Genomic DNA, 16,057 nt, shown 5'->3' on the forward strand with positions numbered 1-16,057 from the left:
TATCAACCAGGGAAATTGAAAAGTGAGAGTGCAGGACAGGGTGGGTAGGGATGGGAGACAGGGGAGGCAAGGAAGCGTCACCTCTGCTTCGAATGGGTGCGACCCCGGTGGGTGCGACCCCGGTCGCAGTCAGGTGAACCGCCCGCGCCCACTGCTCGGCCGGGAAGCCTCGGCTGGGACCCTGTAAACCGACCCTCAGGACCCGGAGCTGGACCCTGGGAAAGGAAACTGAGGAGAGAGGGGGAGGCACTTTAGGGGTAGGGGCGGGGCCTTCAGGGAGGGTCTACCAGAGCTTGAGGGGCGGAGCTGAGGCTAAGCGGGCAGGGCTAAGGGCGGGAGCTCGCAGAGTTCTTCGGCTGCGCGCGCCACGTCTCTCTCAGCGAGCTGGTTGGGGAGAGGCGGGGGGCGGAGGAGGGAAAAACCGCGCGGGGAGGGAGCTATCTCTTCTCGCGAGAGCTGGGACCGCAGCGGCGGTGGCGGCGGTGGGTCCGTGAGAGTAGCGTGGGGGCGGGGAGGAGAGGCGGCGGCGGCGTAGGAGCTACGCCACACGCTGCCGGGGCGCTGGGAGCCCGAAAGCAGAGCGGGGTCGTGGCGGCGGTGGTGAGAAGAGGGAGGCGGAGGAGGGGGTGCCATGGCGGGGCAGCAGTTCCAGTACGATGACAGTGGGAACACCTTCTTCTACTTCCTCACCTCCTTCGTGGGGCTCATCGTGATCCCGGCCACATACTACCTCTGGCCCCGAGATCAGAATGCCGGTGAGTCCCTTCGGCAGCAGCCTGTGGACCCGCGCAGGCTCCGCCGGCCCCTCCGGGCCGCGCCGCTCCCACCCGCTCCGGCCCAGCCCGCCGCGCCCGGGGTGATACCGCCCGCGCGGCCGAGCCTCGAGTCCAGGCGTCCGCCGCTGGCGGGGCCCGGGCTCGGCGGTGTTTCCCTCTGTGCCTCTCCGGGTTCCTCTCCACCCCCTTCATTGTCCTCCTCGGGAGTTTCGCTTTGCACCCTATCCCCCATTGTTCTGGACGCTCCTTGCAGCCTCGTTTTGCCTCTTTGTCTTCTCTGCCTCCGGTTTTATTGGGTATTTTTCTTTACGGAGGGAGCAGGGTGGGATAGGGAGGATGGCAATTGGGAGGTGAGAGAAGAGTTGGGCAAGGAGGAAGCCGAGCGTGCAGGCTCCACTCTGAGCCCCCAGGCCACGGTCTTCTTCCCCCCAAAGCCCAGTTTCCCTGTTGCAGCGGTCGTTACAGATGTTTCGGGCACCGTCTGAGCTGGGTGGCAGGTATAGGACTCCAGCTGAGCTCGCCAACCGCCCTTCCCCCCCGTGCCTTTCCCCCGTTGCTTTTTCATTTGTTCACTCACACTTGGGGGGGGGGGTTGGAAGCAATGCCGTTATTCCCTTTAGGAAAAATTAGGCTTTTCTCTATTTCCGTTTCTTTGGAGTTTCCTGTTGTTTATGGCAGAAAAAGTGCAAGTATGAAAGAAGGATTAAGTCTTCTAGGTAGTCCAGTTGTGAGGTAGTTGGTCCGTTTGCTTTTAGTTCTCAATCTTTTCACATTAAGCAACGTCGGATTAGAACACAGAATTATTTAGATTCTTTGCAAGGCATTTTATGTTTGGGTTGTGGATTCCGTTTGTTGCACTCTACTGGGATATATGGCAGGTGATATTCTTAAAACTGATAGAACTGCAAGGCCTTAGTAGGTTGTTTGTGGTAGCGTTAACAGTAACAAGTAGCTTTTGAGTAAGAACATTTAGGGAAGGCTTTCTGTTTCACAAGAGCTATGCTAACTTGAATACATAGATTCTCTCAAGTTGGGTGTGGTGGGAGTCTGGGTTGTCCAGGTGGTATACTGTACTTTGGGGACGCTGTTACCAGTGAAGCATGGAATCAAGTCGGAACTTGTTATGCATTAAGACTGATTCAGTGCTTCTAGCTAGTTAGAGTTTCACAGGAAAACTAAATAAGCTTCAAAAATCCAATATTAAAATATCCTGTTGTGTTATTCAAAATTACTACTACAGATCCATATGCTTTATTCAAAACGCTTGAGGACAGGTATGCTACAGAGTCTTTCAAATTTTAGAAAGATAGTACCTACCCTAACAAGCCTTTAAGTGTCTAAAACAGCACCAATAATCAAATTAATATCCCAACAGCAAAATATAACTACTTTTTAAAGTGAGATGAATAAAGGTTATAAGTAGCCTTCTATCAGTCCAAGTCACCAAATTATTTTCCTGCAAACATCTAGGCATGTAATTTTGAATTTCAGAGTTCTTATGGCAATATTGACTTTTCAGGGGTATCTTCTATATGAAAGCATAAAAAGATTTACTCAGCAATTGTACAACATTAAAGTTGAGTTTAATCTTTGTTTAGCTTTTTTAAAAGATGACACATTTGGGGGCTTTCAGTTTCAAGGTGACAGTTGTTTCAATGTTGCTCTTTTGGAATTGTTGGGCTCTTGAGTCCATCAGAAAGCATGGCGCTATTTCAGATTGGAAAATATAGGGTTTGACAAATAGAAATAGCTTGGTCATTGGCATATTTGACGTGTTAATTGAAGTTACTCTGTAATCCAAAACATTATCATTGGAATCCTTTTGCCTTGATTTTTGTCTAATCTGTTGGGCTAAGTGCGCTTATAATTAATACCCCTTTTAGTAGTTGAAGGGTCCTATTTATCTTACTCTCTTGGTTGTTTGCAAATTGGCTGAATAAGATGACTGAATACTTTTTCAGACCTTTATGGGCAAAAGCTCTGTGTGAAGTAATAATATGGAGGGTTTGGATTTCCTTAGAATAGTGGTTCTTAAACCTGACTACTCATTAGAATCGCTTGGGGGACCTTTTAAAAACACTTAGACCCATTACCAGATATTGTGATTTAATTGGTTTGGAGAGGGTGCTATATGTATTGGTTTTTTTAAAAGTCCCTATGTGATTGTAAATTGTAACTAGGTTTGAGTAGTGTTGCTAAGGTAGGTCGTGGTCTTTTGTTGGAGTTGTCATTTTGGGAGGTGGTGTATTTCTTTTGATATGTGCACTTTCCTGAAAACAAAAAAACCTCTAATGTCTTAGCTTTTTTATTTTACAAAGCTAAGAAGTACTTACTGTAGAATAGGGCTGTAAAGTTCTTGTAGTTGGAAGTAGAATATTTTTGTTAAAGCAACTTTAATAGGTTTATAATGATATTTGACAAGAGAAAATAACTTTCTAATTATTAGAAATTCAAATAATCCAGAGAGGGCTTTTATTCTTTCCATAGGTTAAGGATTATAGAGCCTTTGAATTGAGATAAAATATATCACTGCTTTCCCCAGATTTTGTAGGTGTTTCTTTTGACTCCTTGATCTTACTTTTTCAAAACTGCCTAGTTTTGAAACCTGGATCTGCCAATTACTGTGTTTTCTTAGGGAAGTGATTTAATTTCTGTGTTTTAGTTTACTCATTTGTGAACTAGAGACAGTAGTTATCTGTTTTATAGAATTAAATTAATAAAATAGATATATGTAAAATGTTTAGAACAGTGTCTGGCACATATTGGGGCTCTTAGCTCCTGCTGTTTTTGCTGGTTACTTAGACTTTCTGGAACAATTTGATTTGGTACACTTATGTACTCAGATTTTTCCCCCCATTGTTTGAAAGGATTAATGAAACTTTTTAAAAAAAGTTACATTCCTTTATTCTTTGCTTGCTCCCTCTCAAATAGTGTACAAGTGATTTAGCTCTCTGACTTGGGAATGTGAGTAGGAGTTCACTTTTAGTGTTTAGTAGTAAGTAAAAAACGCTGTATTTGAAGTTAGAAGTTTTGGTTTTAAGTTCCAGCCTAGTCTCTGTTTAGTTGTTTCTGAATTCTCATCCTCATTTTCTAGGGGTGATAATAATAACCTGCCCTACCTACCCAAGAAGTGATTATGAGAAGCAAAGAAATAAATGCATATAAACATGCTTGCTTGTAAAACTAAATGTCCTGTAGAATTTTCTTCATTTTGCAAGTATTTATAGAGCATAATACTTTGTGCTAGATGCTGCTTCTAGGTGATGGATCAGATTTTTTTTTTAAAGCTTTTTAAATATTTTTTTATTTTTGGCAGCATTGGGTCTTTGTTGCTGCATGCGGGCTTTCTCTAGTTGTGGTGAGCGGGGGCTACTCTTCGTTGCGGTGCGTGGGCTTCTCACTGTGGTGACCTCTCGTTGTGGAGCACAGGCTCTAGGCACACGGGCTTCAGTAGTTGCAGCACGCAGGCTCAGTAGTTGTGGCTCGCGGGCTCTAGAGTACAGGCTCAGTAGCTGTGGCACACAGGGCTTAGTTGCTCCGTGGTATGTGGGATCTTCCCGGACCAGGGATTGAACCTGTGTCCCCTGCATTGGCAAGTGGATTCTCAACCACTGCGCCACGAGGGAAGGCCGATGGATCAGGTATTTAAGGGCTTATAGCTTTTTTCTTAGTAAGTTGCATATACTCAATGCAGAAAAGATCAAAGGGACAGAACAAAAATTGCTTGTAATTCCATCACCCAAATCACCCAGAAGTGATTAAACATTTTGGTGTGTGCATCCCCTTGGGATGACTTTAGACATAGTCCCTTTTCTTGCGGGGGGAGACCCCACATCCTCCTCCAGTCTTAGATAATTGTGATCCTCACCTCAGCTTTGCTGCTGTTCATTGAATGTTGACTAGCCTCAAGGATGGGTAGTGCTGAATGCACTCACTAGAGCACTTTAAACTAGACTCAAGTGTTATCCCAATTTTATTAATGAGAAAATTGAGCCCTAGAGGAGGTAACCAACTTGTCTAAAGCTATATTGCTACTAGGTAGAAGATTGAGTGTTGGACCCAAATCCATCTTATGCCAAAGCTTCTCTTGTTAGCCACTACCTTATATTCTCTCCTGTAATTACTATAACACATTATAATAAGTATTAAAATGATAAGTAGAAAGTGCTGTGGGAGTACAGAGGAAGGAGAGAATAATTCTGTTTGGGCATTTGGGTGTTTAATGTAGAGGAGTTGATTTGAGATAGGTCTTAAAAGGTAAATGGGAGACGTGCATTCCAGATGTAGGGGAAAGCATATGCAAAAGCGTGGAGATGTTCAGTAAGTGGTAAAGATTTAATGTGATTGGCACTTAGGAGCAAATCAACCATTTTATACTTTATCCTATAAGTTATTGGGTAAATAATGGAGGTTTTTAAGTAGGGTAATTTACATGGTCAGTTTTGCTTTTGTGGAGCTTTGAGTGGAGAATGGCTTGGTGGGAGGTGGTGGTATCTGGGTGGGGAAAAACTAGATGGAGAAGGAGTCCATTTCAGAGGCTAATTAGTCCTTTGAGATGTCAGCATATAGGGGAATGAGCAGGTTAGAAAGAGAATTCTAAGATAGAATGGGCTGTTTGTGGAATATAAGTACCGTGGAGGGAATGAGAGAGTGGAGTGCAGATTTTGAATTTTCACTCATTTCTGTTTTGTTTCTCTTCCTCTTAAAAGCTGTTTGGTGATTGGTCCAGTAATAACATATTAACTTTTATCAGTTTTAGGGTTGAGTGCAGGGAAAAGGATGGGGATGAACATTTTTATTTAAAATGAAATGTTGGCTTTATTGATTTATCTAGATAATTTCTAATTACAGTAGAGTTATTTCAATCTCTTGTTGAGTGGATTTTTTTAACAGAAAAAACTGGCTAGTTATCAGTTTTGTGTTCAAAGGAGTATATTTTATGAATGTTCATATTCCACTTAGAACATATAGTCTTCCTAAGATTTTAGATTTTGAAGGGGTATTAGAGATCTGAGAAGTTTGAGTCATTTTAAAGTAGTCATTCCCTCTGTGTTCTCTCTGGACAGAAAAGGTATCAGACATGAGCATATACACATTTAAGTCCCACGTCATAGAGGAGACTTGGCAGTATGAATTATAGTACAACATTTAGGTTTTATAAATGCGGTGACAGACATTGGATTAGTAAATGCATTTATAAAATTGTTTTTAAAGGTCATCTTGCATTCTTGCTTGATCTTGGAGAACCTGAAGGACAAAGATAGGCTTACTTTAATATAAAATAAAATTTTCAGATGTTCATTCCCTTAATTATACTTTACAGGTCATAACAAATATATCCATATTGTACTCAGACTTCCTTTTAAAAAAACATCCCATTACCAGACTCTGTTGATGACAAATGTTGTTACACCATCTCACCGTCACATTGTTTGTTGAAAGGCATTATTGTTCATTCTCTTAATAAGCGAAACCAAGTCCCCCTAAACCCCCAGTTCCTCTGCTGAGTTTATGATTAACCTCTCTATGCAAAACATTATTCCCTTTCTTGTCCGGTACCTGTTCCCCTCAAGATTGAGGAGTATCAAAGGAAAGGGGGATTGAAACCATGCAGGACCCTGCCAGGTACAAAAGCCCCTCCGTGTCCCCCATTTCTTGTTTGTAGAAAAAGACTTTAGTCTCCTAGGCCTTTCTTGAGTTCCAAAGAGTAGGCATAGGTAGTTACTAAGTAGGGAAGTGAGGGAATGCAGAAACAAAGGAAAAGCAGTTAAACAAGAAAAGTAATGACAATAGTTCAGGGATAAAACAGAGTCCTAGTTCCTCCTCAAGGGATATACAGAACTATCTGAAGGATCTCTTGGAGTTGTTCTTCAGGAACTAAGACCTGCCCCCCCCCCACCCCCAACCTTGTGGTGACTTTGGAAGGTTGATGATTGAGATTCCTGAGACACCACCTTGTTACCTCACCACCAGCCAATCAGAAGAAAGCCATGTATCCTGCAGCCCTCACCCCGAGATGCTGCCTTTAAAAACCCTTGCCTGAAAACAGTCGGGGAGTTTGGGTCTTTTGAGCATGAGCTACCCTACTCCTTGCTTGGCACCTGCAGTAAATGCTGTACCTTCCTTCACCACAACCCAGTGTCAGTAAATTGGCTTTGCTGTGGCAGGTGAGCAAACCCAAACTTGGGTTTGGTAACATAAGGTGTTCCTTACATTTTGGAATTATATTTGTCAGTATGGATGAAGGAATTTTCTTGTGTAGATTCCAGATGTTTTTCACTTTAGATTTTTGCCTGTTTAGTTAAATCTAGTAGTTATTGATTGAGCATTCACTGTTTGCCTGTACTAGGAGCAGCAGATGGTACAAAGATGAATGCAATGTAAATATAGTCTTTTGGTAGAGTTTATAATCTGAATGGGGTGGGAGAATTAGGATTAGACAGATACACAAATTATTATATCCAAAACACAACAAACAAAGTGTAAGAGAAGTGAAAGCAAGTGCTATGGAAGTTAGTTGGATAAAGTATTTGCATCTAGTTAGGGGTGGTAGTGAGTATCTAGAGGTGAGGAAAGGCTCTTCAGAGTAAGTTGATTTTGACTGGACTCTTAAAGGATGAGAAGGATTTAATGGGTGGAATGGAGGGAAGAGATGCAAAGAGGAAATCACATGAGCAAAAGTGTAGAGCCTGGAAAGCATGAAACATGTTTAAAATACAGATCAAACCAGTTGCAGCAGAGTTCCCAGAGTGAAAAAGTGTGAGAAAAGGCCAGAAAACTTGATTAAGTCATATAGAAAACCTTATATGTTCAGCTGAAGAGTGTATATGTGATTTAGTTGACAGTGTGTCATTTTGAAAATTTTAGAACACTTTTGCAACTGTGCTATATGCAAGTTAATGTAATAACGTCTCATAGGATGAGACAGTATAGAGATTGAGAAGCAGACAAGAAATAATATGGGCCCAAACAATGGTGGTAGCAATAGGAAGGTAAGGGACATACTTGAGATATTACTTGATATATTACTTTTCTTTTAAAATTTTTATTGTGGTAGTATGTATATAAAACATAAAATTTGTAGTTTTAACCATTTAAAATGTGCAGTTCATTAGCATTAATTACATTCACAATGTTGTGCAACCATCATCTTTCCAAAATTTTTCATCATCCCAAATAAAACTGTGTACCTGTTGAGCAATAACTTCTCATTCTCTCTTTCCTTCAGCCCCTGGTAAACTCTAAGCTACTTTTTGTCTCTGTAAATCTGCCTATTCTAGATATTTCATATAAGTGGAATCATACAATATTTGTCCTTCTGTGTTTAGCTTATTTCATTTAGCATAATGTTTTCTAGATTCATCCATGTTGTAGCATGTATCAGAACTTCATTCTTTTCATGGCTGAATAATATTCTGTTGTACAGATATACCACATTTTTATTCACTCATCTGTTGATGAACACGTGGGTTGTTTCTGTTCTTTGTCTTTTGTGAATAATGCTGCGAACATTGGCATTCAAATGTCTGAGTTCTTATTTTCAGTTCTTTGGGGTATATTTCTAGGGGTGGAAATCCAGTTGTCCAAACAGTATTTTTTGAAGAGACTGTTCATTTTTCATTGAATGAACAATAGCCTTTTCAAAAATCAGTTGGCTCTAGACATGTGGGTAGTCTCTATTTTTGTGGGATAATTTATTGAGCATAGTTTACCAGTGAGGACCTCTTAATTTTAGAATACCTCAAGGCTGAGTCCTTGACTTCTTTTCCATCCACACTTATTCCTATGGTGATCTCATCTGGTCTCATGGCTTTAAATATCAGCTGTGTGACTCATAAAAACTTATATTTCCAAAACTTATATTTCCAGTCTAGAACTCTTTCCTTGAACTCCAGACTTCTGTATATGTAAGTTCCGAGTCCACATTTCCATTTGCATATCTAATAGACATCTTAATATGCAAAATACTGATGTGATTTCTGTCTCCCCTCTCCCCAACCTTCTTGACTCATAGTCTTCTCCATCTCAGTTAATCATATCTGTTTCTTCATCTGTTCTGGCAAGAAGACTTAGCATTATTCTTGGTTCATCTCTTTGTCTCATATGCCACTTTCAGACTTTTAGTGTGTCCTGTTGGCTCTACCTTCAAATTATATCTAGTCTGACCATTTCTTATTGCTCCACCACCACCACCATCCTGTTTTATTGCCTGGATTATCATTAGCCTTCTAACTAGTCTCATTGTTTCTACCCTTACTCCTTGCAGTCTTTTCTCAAAATAGTAGCAGAGTGATCCTTTTAGAACTGAAGCTGGCCCATGTCACTCTTCTGCTCAGAACCCTTTAAGCCTCTCCCATCTCAATCGCAGTAGAAGCTAAAGTCATTAGAGTGGCCTGTGAAGTCCTTCATGAGCTTTTTGACTTCATTTCTTATACTTTCTCTCTGGTTTCTTCCATTCCAGTCATACTAGCCGCTCTGCTGTTCTTAGGGCACATGAGGCACACTTCTTCTTTTGAACCTTTATAGTTGCTGCTTCCTATGCCTGGAATGCTTTTTCTCTAGTAGCCACATTACGACCTTCCCCATCTCCATTATGTCCTTGCTCAAACACCATCTTCTCAGTGTTGCCTTCTTTGAGCACCTTATTTAAAATTGTTAAGTTTTTTTCTACATTCAAAGAAGCTCTTCCCTTTTTCTGTTTTATTTCTCTTCATAACACTTATCATCTTCTAATATACTATATAGTTTACTTAATTTGTTTATTGCTTTCTCCTCCGCTAGAATGTATGGTGTGTGAGAGCAGGGGTTTTTGTTTTGTTTTCTGCTGTATCCTCAGTGTCCAGAAACATCCAGGCACATAGTAGGTACCCACCAATATTTATTTAATAAAGGTGTTCTCTACATTCTATACAAATATTTATGTAGTGCTTGCTATATTCTTGGCAACTGGAAAGGGCAGGGCTGATTATGTATATGACAACAATGTCTGCCTCCAAGAGTTTGAGTACAGATTAGTAAAAATTGGATTTAATACTGGCTGCTGAAGAATGGTGGTGCCATTCATGCCAACTGCTGAAAAGAATGTATAGTCCTTCTTCCTTTTTTAGAAGAGAGCTATAAAAATGTTAAAAATTTTAAATTTAATAATTCCACTTCTGGGACACTGTTCTAAGGATATAGTTCTAAATACTTATAGGACCAAAGAAAGATACTGTGATATTGTGACTTATAAAAATATATTTTGGTCATCTGAATGACCAGATATATGGTTCTTGTATATATTTGGCCTTTGTCCACAGTTCCTGCTCACAATTTCCAAAATCCTTGGAATTTCCTAAGTGTTAAGAGTGATACAGGTATCTTTTGTTATGTGAATGAGGTGACTTTTGGAAGCACTGAAAAAGGACTCTGCTGGTCACCAGGAGAACCAACCATGCGATTAGGGGGTTGGAACTTTCAGCCCTACCCCTGATCTCCAGGGATGGTAGAGGGGCTAGGGATTGAGCTCAAATGCCAATGGCCAGTGATTTAATCAACCGTGCCTATATGAAGCCTCTATAAAACCCCAAAAGGATAGGGTTCGGAGAGGCTTCTGGGTTGGTGAACACATGGAGATTTTGGGAGAGAGGTGCACCCAGAGAGGGCATGGAAGCTCCTCGCCCTTTCCCCAAACCTTGCTCTATGCATCTGTTCCATTTGGCTTTTCCTTAGTTGTATCCTTTTATAGTAAACCGGTGATATAGTAAGTGAAATGTTTCTCTGAGTTCTGTGAGCCACTTTAGCAAATTAATCAAACCAAAGGAGGAGGTGGTTGCAACCCCCCCAGTCTATAACCTGGGCTTGTGACTGACATCTAAAGTAGGGGGGCATGGGTGTGCAGTCTTGTGGGACCGAGCCCTCAACCTGTGGAGTCTGATGCTAACTCTAGGTAGATAGTGTCAGAACTGAGTTGGATTTTCGGACACCTAGCTGGTATTCCAAGAATTACTTGTCGAAGGTGTGGGGACCGTCCCCACCCCTACGTTGGAAATTGAATCTCAGAACATCCTATTTAAATGCCCATAATACCAAAAAATCAGAAACAATTTGTATGTCGAATTATAGGATGGTAGGTATATTATGGTATCACTTCATTTGGTTATTAGTAGTCATTAAATGATGTTTATATTGAGTTTCTAAACATGGGAGATATTTAGAAATTAAAAAATTAAAAATTACAGGTAATGTGATTTTAACACAAACTTTAGCTTTATGTGTTTGTGTCTGTCAATTTGTACGCTGGTACATTATAGAGTGCTGCCCTTAAATTAGCATTTGTATGTCCTGCTTGTTCTTCTGTCTGAGAAACTATCTCTTGGGCATCTGCTGCACTGGGGAGAAGTAGCAGATGTCATCATTACTGCAGAAGTGTTCTTGAGGGCCTTCATTGAGGCAGCCCCGCAGCCCTCTGATTGAGGGAAGCACATTGCCCCTAGAAATTAGTTGCTAGAATTTCCTTGTTCGTAGAGAAGTCTTTCCTGAGTACGTACCCTCAACCTTGCCAACTTTCCTTTGTTCCTTCTGCCTTCCCAGATGTTCTCCGAAAGAGGACTACAAAGGAAACACATTAAAATGTTATCATTGATTATTATCTGGGTGTCAGAATGGTGAATATTTTCTTCCTTCTGCTCTTATGTATATGCTGAGTTTACTGTATGAATTTGTATTAATGTCTAAAAGCTTATTCAAAGAATCTCTGGCTAGATTGGCTATGATGGAATGAGCCAATCATAGCCATAGAAGGAGGAAGACATTCTCTGTACCTCTTATGTCTGCAGGCCCTTTCAGCTCAGTGAATTGTTTTTACTTTGGGGTATGTAATGTTTAAGGTCCCAGTGGGACATACATCCTTGTGTGGTTTTTTTTAAAAATTTATTTATTTATTTTATTTTTTATTTTTGGCTGCGTTGGGTCTTCGTTGCTGCGAGCGGGCTTTCTCTAGCTGTGGTGAGCGGGGGCCACTCTTCGTTGCAGTGTGCGGGCTTCTCATTGCAGTGGCTTCTCTTGTTGCAGAGCACAGGCTCTAGGTGCACAGGCTTCAGTAGTTGTGGCTCGTGGGGTCTAGAGCGCAGGCTCAGTAGTTGTGGCGCACGGGCTTAGTTGCTCCGCGGCATGTGGGATCTTCCCGGACCAGGGCTCGTACCTGTGTCCCCTGCTTTGGCAGGCGGATTCTTAACCACTGCCCCACCAGGGAAGCCCCATCCTTGTGTTTTAAATCGCCATTTTTTTCTTATTTTTATTTATTTATTTATTTTTATTTATTTATTTATTTATTTTGCGATACGTGGGCCTCTCACTGTTGTGGCCTCTCCAGCGGCAGAGCACAGGCTCTGGACGTGCAGGCTCAGCGGCCATGGCTCACGGGCCCAGCCGCTCCGCGGCATGTGGGATCTTCCCAGACCGGGGCACGAACCCGTGTCCCCTGCATCGGCAGGCGGACTTTCAACCACTGCGCCACCAGGGAAGCCTCATTTTTTTTTTTTAAAGCTAGTATTTCTTTACTGTAACAGTATTTGAGTTTCTCTATTTCTTTTTCTCTTGTTTTGTCTTAGAAATAATTAACCTTTGACTTGGGCTATGGATTATCACTTGGGATAGAGGTGAAAAGAAAAATAGAGTGGTAATGGTAGAGGATTGGATGGTAAGGTAGCTAACAGAGTAGCTGTGTTGTCGGCTGATGAGATGGCAGGGTAGAGAGGACCCTTTAGTAGGATCTTGGGTCATGTTTGAGAGTATGCTAAGGAGACATAGCATCCTTCTCAGAGACCCACCTGCAGCACACTATAATTCGTTTAGAATTCTCCACTATCTTGTACCTCTAGTTCAGTTTAAGAAATGTAACTTGAGGGACTTCCTTGGTGGTCCAGTGGTAAAGAATCTCCCCTGCAATGCAGGGGACATGGGTTTGCGATCCCTGGTCGGGGAACTAAGATCCCACATGCTGCGGGGCAACTAAGCCTACGCGCCACAACTACTGAGCCCGTGTACCTCAACTAGAGAGCCTGCGTGCCGCAAACTATATAGCCCACGAGCTGTGGAGCCCGCGCCACAACTAGAGAAGAGAAAACCTGCACGGCACAACTAGAGAGAAGCCCATGTGCCGAAGCAAAAGATCCTGCATGCTGCAATGAAGATCCTGCATGCTGCAACTAAGACCCGATGCAGTCAAAATAAATAAATAAATAAATAAAATCTGTTTAAAAAAAAAAAAGAAAAAGAAATGTAGCTTGAAATGAATCGTTCCTGCAGTTGAGACTCCCCTTCTTTCCTTAGTATTATCTTCTGGCTTAGAGACAAATGGCTCACAAAAACCCCTGTGTCCTACAGATACGAAGGATGGTTTTGTTTTTCTTTTGGATCTTGACACTTCTATAGCCAATTGAGCTAAAACAAACAAAAAAGAACTGGTTTGCCATCCTCTCCCCCTCAAATTTATGTCACATTGCCCTGTCCCACACTCTTTAATACTGAAGTCCTTGTGGTGGTTTTATTTGTAGTACTTTTTTTAAAATAAATTTTTATTGTTTTTTTGTTTGTTTTGGGCCACGCCGCACGGCTTGCGGGATCTTAGTTCCTCCACCAGGGATTGAACCCGGGCCACGGCAGTGAAAGCGCCAAGTCCTAACCACTGGACTGCCAGGGAATCCCTGGTCCGTAAACTTCTGTTTCAGAAGTTTAGAGGTGTCACCTAATCAGTTGTTTTTAGCCTAGTCCTTGTTCTTAAATATTTTGACTTGAATTTCTTCATATTACATTTTCTGCTTCGGAGATATAGTCTGGCCTGGTTAAGTTAATGAGAATAGGGACATAATATATTTTAGCTGCTTTTGAGAATTGTCAAGGCAATCTAACTATTCTTTGTTTAGGAAAGACAGTTAAAGTGATTATGTGCACAGGCCTATGAATTTAAACCTGGGCACAAGTCTCATCTGTATTCTTTAGTGGTTATTTGCAATTCCTTTGGTACCATCTGTAACTTTGGGCAAGTTACTTAACCTCACTGAGCCTCAGGTTTTTTTGTTTTGTTTTGAAGTATAATCATCCATCCATACATACGTACCCCCAGGGTGATTGGGAGGTCTAAATGAGGTAATTAAAACATTCAACAAATATTTATTAAGCACCTGCTATTTGCCAGGCATTATGTTAGGCAATGGAATATGGGAGTGAACAATATAGACAGGATCCCTGCTCTCTTGAAGCTTACATCTTAGTGTGGGGGAGATGATTGACATCTAAACAAACAAACAAAATCAGATAGTGATAAATACTGTGTAGAGAAGTAGAATATTCAGAGAAAATCTTCCTGAGAAAGTTTCTTCAAGCTGAGTGACAAAAGGGAGCCAGCCATTCAAAGATCTGAATTGAGTGGAAAAGCCTGTTTCAGGCTGGGGAAACAGTGTACAAAGTCTTCAAGGGAAGAAAGAGTTGGACATATTCCAGGAACAGAGAAGAAGACCAAAGTGGCAAGAGTGTGGCAGGTGAGGAGAAGAATCCGCGATAAAGTCAGAGAGGGAGCTGTGGTGCTGATAATGTCTGTAAGCCTGGTACAAAGCTTGGATTTTATTTTAGGTGTAGTTGGAAGCTATTGAAAGTTTCTAAGCAGAGAAGTTGACAAGGTCTCCTATTTCTTAATGAGGTGAAAAATGTTTTTTGGCCAGCTTGGATATATATCCTTTAAAGGATGAAATCGTATCTATTTAAAATATTTAAAAATCATATACTCTAAAATATAGTACTTAAAAATACAGTTTTATCCCCTTACATTTCAGGAAACAATTATTTTCAAACTCCTCATGTATTCAACCTCAGTGTCTTTGTGATCACCAGAGCTATTTTATGAGTCATCGAACAGTTTTTCAGAATGTATATGTTTCATCTGCATTTGTGATATAGCACTTTTGGGCTCTGAATGTGATACCATCACTGGAAATTTTGTTCCAAGCCACAAGTGCAGCATTATATAACATTAGGTGTTTGATCATCCTGTAAGTATATATTTTTAATCTCCATAATGTAGCCACTTGCTAAATGTTTCAAGTGGTCTTTACAAAGGTTGCTTACAATGACAGCTTAACACTTGTAATTGTGAGATATACCCCCAGGGATAATTATGGAATATCTGAGTATTTTTGCCTTCAGATGACCTCTAAGTGTGCTAAACTACTATTAATTGAGATTGTTGTGGGCTTTCTTCCTCCAGCTTTTTTATGTTGTCTGGCTTTTTTCTTCTTTTAAAATCAAGCTCCCCAACCTCCCCCTCCCTCAAGGTGTTCATAAGTACTCAAATATATAGTGATTCTCTTTGCCTGAAGGATACTTGTAGGGGAATGGAAAAAGAGAGTTGTTGCCTTATCACCTCTGTTTATTCTCCCAACCTTTCCTTTCTTCTCCCTGTGTCCCTGATCTTCAGACCATATCATTCAGCTGCTTTCCATGACCCCTCTATAGCCATGTGTTTTGGTGTGTGTGTGTTTAATATTGTCTCCAGTGGGGAGGTGCTCTTGGCATCTAGTGGGTAGAGACCATAATGCTGCCAAACATACTCTAATACACAGGGCAGCTCCCCACAACTGTTACCTAGTCCAAAATGTCCATAGTGCTGAGGCTGAAAAACTGTGCTCTGTAGTACTCGTTTCAGTACTCTAAAGGGAAGATAAAATTGAGGTGGGTAAGCATATGGTATAGTTGTATGCTGCTGTCCAGTCAAGCACCAGGTGAATCTATTTGAACCACTTGGTTTGTATTGGTTTGCACTTACGTTGCACTTATATAATCCTTAGGCATTCCTGGGGATTATGAACTTTGGTTCTGGTGGGGTGGTTCTACTCTGATCCAGACATTTTCAGCTGCTTTCTGGGTTTCCTTCTCTGTTGCCAGGGTATGCATAGGGGGTAGGTGGCAACTGAACCCAAGTTTCTGAAATCGTTCCAATTTAGGCAACTTGTGATTGTGTGCACTGGGTGGTAGTGATGGTGAGTAGTGTTTAATCAAGTGTCTTATCTATCCCAAATCCAAACAGTTCTGACCTGGCCTTGAGAATGACACACTATGGCTAACTATTCAGATACAGGTTAAGAGCATAACAGAAGCTTTAGTTTCTCTTAGTCTGTTTTGAGATTAGGGTGACTAGATAAGCGATAGTTTTGGTGGTCTGGAGCAGTGAATTCCCAGTTTTTCATTTCCAAATTATCATTTTCATGCCTTTTCTATTTTGAAGTATTCTGGGAACCAAACTGCAC

At 41.4% G+C, this 16,057-nt stretch overlaps 1 protein-coding gene across 3 annotated transcripts in view; it reads left to right on the forward strand.

The window, feature by feature from the left end:
• Positions 1-473: 473 nt before the first annotated feature.
• SEC63 (SEC63 homolog, protein translocation regulator) overlaps positions 474-16,057 on the forward strand; it is a 68,235-nt gene continuing 52,651 nt past the window's right edge. The window contains exon 1 of one of the 3 annotated variants that reach the window (XM_024115551.2): positions 474-755. In XM_024115551.2, the coding sequence (XP_023971319.1) occupies positions 632-755 (124 nt within the window). In that variant the 5' untranslated portion in view covers positions 474-631. The remainder of the gene's footprint in view (positions 756-16,057) is intronic. The other 2 variants (XM_055087586.1, XM_055087585.1) reach the window with 2 other exon arrangements.

Source organism: Physeter macrocephalus, chromosome 10, assembly GCF_002837175.3.
Source record: "Physeter macrocephalus isolate SW-GA chromosome 10, ASM283717v5, whole genome shotgun sequence".
Classification (NCBI taxonomy): domain Eukaryota; kingdom Metazoa; phylum Chordata; class Mammalia; order Artiodactyla; family Physeteridae; genus Physeter; species Physeter macrocephalus.